Below are 5,670 nucleotides of genomic sequence, written 5' to 3'. Positions count from 1 at the left end.
ACACACACACACACACACAGTACTGATGCATGCGCACAGACAGACACACACACACACACTGAATTGACAATAAGGTAAGGGCTCAGGTGGGCTTGTGAAAGCAACCTAATTTACAGAGCAGAGCAGCAGTGCAGGGTAGGGAGGAGCACTGTCTCAAGATCTGCAGCCGCCCTAGGAAAGGGAGCACTCAGGGGACTCGGGTCCTTTTCAATGCTTTCTTTTATGGGGTCCAAGGGAGTTTGGTTGCTAAGGGTGCACTGTGGGCAGTTCTCTTACTCTGGTTGATCAATTAGGTCACAATCATTTTTCTACTAAGCATGCACTGCCCCATAATGTATAATTTAATTTTTAAAATATTTGTGTTTATGTGCATGTGTCTGCATGTGCCATGTGTGTTGGGGTGCCATGGGAGCTAGAGGAGAGCATCAGATCCTTAGGGTGCAGCAGTAGTCAGCTGCCTAACGTGGGAGCTGAGAGCTGCAGTCAGGTCCTGAGCAGGAGGAAGATGTATTCTTGGCTGCTAAGGCATCTCTCTAGCCCTATAATGCATGATTTTAGCCAGGCATACCCAGAATGCACAAGCATAAGATGGTAAATAGGGGATTCTCCCTGAATTTACTTGAGGACACTGTTTCTTTTGTTTCTTTTGTTGTTTTATCAAGACAGGGTTTCTCTGTGTAGTCCTGGCTGCCCTGGAACTCACTCTGTAGACCAGGCTGGCCTCAAACTCAGAGATTCACCTGCCTCTGCCTCCCAAGGGCTGGGATTAAAGTCATGTGCCACCACTGCCTGGTGATTATTTTTATGTGTATGACTGTTTTGGGGGTCTTGTACCCTGGGACCTCCTTGTGACCCTACCCCTGCATTGGTTCTCAGACTGAAAGTTTCTCACCCCCCAACCAGAGCAGCAGTTTCACTGATACCCACTCTGGATTGTCTGGACTTTTTTTTTTTTTTTAATTTAATTCGTGTGTGTGTGTGTGTATGTGTATGTGTGTGTGTAGTACTCGGGGCAACTCTAGATGGGCTTCCTCAGGTTCTGGGATTAGAACTCGGGTCACTGGACTTGCATAGCAGGTTCCCTTACCTATCACCAAACCGTTGCTGACTTTGGATGCTATTTCATTCAATTTTTGTTGTTGAAACCTCTAGCCCAGGATGGTCTCTTGCTTCATTCGAGATGGCCTCCTGATCACCATGACCTGCCTAGTGGAGGGGGCTCTCATGTTGTTCAGGCCACTCTCCAAAGATGAGCTTGACCCATTGATCCTGAGTGCTGACTTTATAGGCCTATGCCATCAAACTGGGTTCCAACTGAGTCACATCCTCAACCCCTGAGCCATTCTTAAGCCATGTTCCCGGGTCCCCCTAGGCCAGCTAAGTCCTTATTCTAACTGCAGACTGGGTGACTGTCCCCTAGGCAGGCCATTCTGGCTCTGGTCCCAAGACAAGGAACAGGAGGCATCGTCCGGTAAGGGGCTGTACCAGGCCAAAGAAAACCCTACACTCCTCTCTTCTCTGCAGTGTACCACTGGGCAGAGATGCGGACCAAGATGCGCATCATGGGCTTCCACGCTGAGGCCATCAAGCCATTGAACGAGGCAGCAGCAGCCGAGCTGGGCGCAAATCTGTTGGGCGAGGCCATCATCTTTGCCTGCGCGGGCAGCTGCCTGCTGCTGGAGTTCTGGCGCCTGCAGTCTCTGAAGCACCGCAAGGAAGTGGAGCGCGAGGCCTCGCTGCGGTCCCTGAGGGCAGACGTGGACCGCCTGGAGCAGGCGCTGGATGAGCTGCAAGTGCAGGTGCAGGCGGCAGTGACAAGGGGCGCGCTGGAGGAGCTGCGGGCTGAGCTGCGGGCTGAGCTGCGGGAATTCAGAACCCAGATCTGCGAGGAGGAAAGCCAGGAACCTGAGCCCCAGCCCTCTGAGGGCCCCTGAGTAGAGGCCTTGGACTCTGACCTTGGATATGGATTGCAGTCTGGGCTTGTTCCTCGCCTGGCTACTCTGCATGGGCCCATTGCGAACTGAGCCAGCTGACATGTCCTGGTCTCTGGGGACAGAGGGATCGATCCTAGGCCGGGAATGGTGTGAGTGTTCCTTCCCATGGCGGTCTCTCACCCACTGGTGCAGCATGATGGGGAACCATCTAAGAGCCCTTCGCCTAGGGCACTGGCCCATTGCACAGGAACACTCCCTGCCTAGTGTCCGTCTACCTCACTTTGGAGAGGCCGGCTGGCTCCTCCTGCCTTTAGTCTGAGTTGCCTCTGCCTGGCATTCTCCCCTAGTGGACCCTCTTCCTTTAATCCAGGGCGCTGCCCACAAGCTGGCTGGGTGCATCTTCCTCTTTATGTCTTAGGAGAGGGTAAGCTGGTTATCCCATTTCCCTGTCTCCATTCAGCCCCTTCATTGCCCACCACCGCTCCCTTGAGAGCCTCTTTGCTGGAACCATCTGCACCCTTACCACGTGGGCCAGTGCTACACCTCCCATCTGCCAACAGCTTTACCTCTGACCAAATGGAACATTCCAGAAGACCAATAAACTCCCTTATTCACTAATTTACTAACATACTGGGCCACAAAGGTTGGCCTATGAGCTCTGACTTCTGTTTTTTTTAAAACTTTACTACACGTTTTATAATTAAAGGAGCCCCAGGTTAAAGAGTGTGTCTCAAATCGTTACATGCTGGGTGGGTGGAAGTGTCATTCATTCCAATTGGGAGGGGATTTCTATTGACAAGGGGGCAGTCATCTTCTGAGACCTTTCCCAAGTACATAAAGCATTCCAGAGTTAAGATGTAAGACTTAAGGGCCACACAACCCCAACACTGTAGGATGAAGCAGGCTGGTGAAGACCACGGACAGGAGGACCATAGCAGAGTGTCTGGCAGAAATAGGAGTGTGTATGCAGAACGGGGAAGCAAGAAGCAGAGGGCAGTGGCATCCTTGCAAGGGTTCCCACAGGTGGGAGCAATCCTCGCCTCCCAAGTGACTCCAGAGGCCTTCCCATTTATAAAAACCGCAGATTTATTCAGCGAGGGCCCGTGTCCAAGAAGCTAAGGTGTGAAAGTCGGAGGACCTATTTTTCCTCTTCTCCTTCCCTCTCACTTCATCTTCCCAGAGGGCAAAAATGGTCTGGACCCTAAAATCCTAACCCAAAAAGAAAAAAAAAAAGCCACAAAACTGAGATTCCAAAAAAGTTAAAGAATCTTAATTCCTCATAGAAAAGAGGGAGGAGCCAAGGTAAAGGGGGTGGTGTTCCTGGGGTGGGGGAAGTCCCGCCCACCTGCGGGGAAAGCTTCTCCCCTTACAGCGCTGCTTCCTCTGGGACAAGCCTGGGGTTATGGCTTTTAAAAACTCCCACACCCCATTTTATCAAAACCAAAGAGAAAAAAATTTCCCTTCCCCCCAAAACCCAAATATATATATATATATATATCCTTTTTCTTTAAAAAAAAAAAAAAATCCAAGGCATTAAAGCGTTAAAGTGAGTCCAGAACAAAGGAAGGTGAGATTCCCTCTTTCCTTCCCTTACTGTGGGGTTACTCAGTACATCCCCAGCAGAGGAACCAGCCCCAAGGGGATGGCAAGGGGAAGGAGCAAAGGGAACAAAGGGGTGGGACCTCCTTAGCCAATCAGCAGCCAGCATGGGTGTGGTCATGGCACCAGGGAGCCACACCCTCTGGAATCTTCCAAGAGGGATAGTGAGGGAGAATTCCTTCTGGTGTACTCTGGTCAAGTTGAGGCAGGGAAAGCAGGCGTCAGGCGGGAAGTCAGAAAGGAGATGGGTCTTCTGGGTCCCCATGGTCAAGGAGAACCCCGCTTCCTCAGCTCCTGGATAAAGGCTGGAAGGAGGGAAGAGGAAGAATTCAGGCCAGTCTCCATCCCCTTCCCTTCTAAGACAGGTTCTTTCCACAAACACAAGGCCCTTGCAATCGCTGCATCAGAACCAAAGTTCCTCACCTTCGATTATTTCCTCTTTCATTTTCTGCAGCTCCTTCCGCACCTCTTCCAGAAGCTCCTGAATAGAAACAATCAGAGAGGCCCTGCACTGGCAGAAACAGTGACCCCTCTCTTATTTCATCTTTTCTAAAGTTCTTTAACAATTACTTAGTTGTGTGCGTGTGCCTGTCCGTGCATGAGCGCATGCCACACTGCACGTGTATCAGGAACCGCTTGAGAGAGTCAGTTCACTCCACCATGTGGGCTCTGAAGATGGAACTCAGGTTGTCAAGATCTGCAGGAGCACCTCTAGCTGCTGAGCCCTCATAACCAGGTGGAACCTAGGCCATCTTGAATGCTACCTAATACTACTGCTGAGCCACACCCCAGCCCCTCACTGGAGGATTCTAGGCATTCTGCTAAGCAGGGTTTCCTCTCTCCCTTTCTTCTTGACTGAAAAGACAGGAAGCTGGTTCCACAACCCTTCCCACCTACATCCTTTGACACAAACTGCCAAGGTCACAAAATGATGGGGATGTTGTTTAGGAGAATTCTAGATCTTTGATTGCAGCAGAACAGCACTGGAGAACATCCAGTAAGAAGCTTGCCAAATGTGCACAATCTCCTGCCAACTCCGACGAGAGATGGATAGCTGGAGCTACTTAACTGAGCAGTCTGGGTACTCACAGTGAGAGACAGGCACTAGAAATCGGTGTTTCTCCCTACCAGGGGCCACCCACCATCTCCCTTTTCAGACCGGCAGACTGAGGTTTCTAAGCCTTCTCTAGAACCATTCTGGACCCAGGTCTGTCTCTCGGCATCAAGAGATCTGTTTCCCCAAGCTACCTGCTTCACTCTCTCCAAGTCAGAGTCATCACTGGAGCTGGGGGCAGGGGGGTGGGCCTCGGAGGTAGTCACAGAAGAAGAAGACTTCATCCTGGAAGAGTGGGTATGAAACAGACTGAGGTTAAAGGGGCACTGCTCCCCTTTCCTGGTCTAGAGGTCACGGTGTGTTCCTCCTTGTTTTTATTCTTTATTTTTGGTTTTTCGAGACAAGGTTTCGCTGTAGCTTTGGAGCCTGTCCTTGAACTAGCTCTTGTAGACCAGGCTGGCCTCCAACTCACAGAGATCCGCCTGCCTCTGCCTCCCGAGTGCTGGGATTAAATGCATGTACCACCAACACCGGGCATGTTCTCCCTTGTACAAGAGAAAAGTTCAACTTTTTTGAGAGGTGGATACCCAACACGGATGGCCTACCTTGGCAAGGTTGTGCTGTTCTTCTCCCAGGGTCTCCGCACAGGTTCTGGGTGGATGGGGGAAGCAACAAATCAGAAAGCTCAGAGGTCATCATTGCCCCCCACCCCAGTATACCACCACCCAACCCACTAGGTCAAAGAACTATTTTAGAAAACTACAATCCCCAAGTATTATTTTCACAAGTTTCTGATGCAGATGTTTTCAAAGCAGGAATAATGCACCATGGGATTTGTAGTTTCTATGGTTAGACAGGGCTGTCACTCACCACTCTGGGCGGGGACTCGGGCCTCTGGCTCCTCCTGCTGGCGGTAAATAAAAGTGTCATAAGCCACCCTTTATATGCCAATGTTCCTCTTCCAGGTCCAAAGCCAGAACAACCCTGTCACACCTCCTCCCTGCCCGAGAGAGCGTACATCTTAAGAATATAGAGCAGGAAAATAAATAAATAAATAAATAAATAAATAAATAAATAAATAAA

At 50.4% G+C, this 5,670-nt stretch overlaps 2 protein-coding genes across 2 annotated transcripts in view; one reads left to right on the top strand and one right to left on the bottom strand.

The window, feature by feature from the left end:
• Positions 1–3,463, top strand: part of Opa3 (outer mitochondrial membrane lipid metabolism regulator OPA3) — a 32,621-nt gene extending 29,158 nt beyond the window's left edge. The window contains exon 2 of the mRNA XM_050126278.1: positions 1,525–3,463. Coding sequence (XP_049982235.1) covers positions 1,525–1,934 — 410 coding nt within the window. The 3' untranslated portion in view covers positions 1,935–3,463. The remainder of the gene's footprint in view (positions 1–1,524) is intronic.
• Vasp (vasodilator stimulated phosphoprotein) overlaps positions 3,449–5,670 on the bottom strand; it is a 15,124-nt gene continuing 12,902 nt past the window's right edge. Inside the window, exons 8-12 of the mRNA XM_050126365.1 lie at positions 5,458–5,491; positions 5,193–5,238; positions 4,782–4,872; positions 3,957–4,014; positions 3,449–3,838 (exon numbers count right to left, since the gene is read on the bottom strand). Of these exons, the coding sequence (XP_049982322.1) occupies positions 3,801–3,838; positions 3,957–4,014; positions 4,782–4,872; positions 5,193–5,238; positions 5,458–5,491 (267 nt within the window). The 3' untranslated portion in view covers positions 3,449–3,800. The remainder of the gene's footprint in view (positions 3,839–3,956; positions 4,015–4,781; positions 4,873–5,192; positions 5,239–5,457; positions 5,492–5,670) is intronic.

This window comes from Alexandromys fortis, unplaced genomic scaffold (genome assembly GCF_014885135.2).
Source record: "Alexandromys fortis isolate MF-2015 unplaced genomic scaffold, M_Fortis_MF-2015_v1.1 scaffold_240, whole genome shotgun sequence".
In the NCBI taxonomy this organism is placed as follows: Eukaryota; Metazoa; Chordata; class Mammalia; order Rodentia; family Cricetidae; genus Alexandromys; species Alexandromys fortis.
This window is presented reverse-complemented; position numbering and strand designations above follow the sequence as displayed.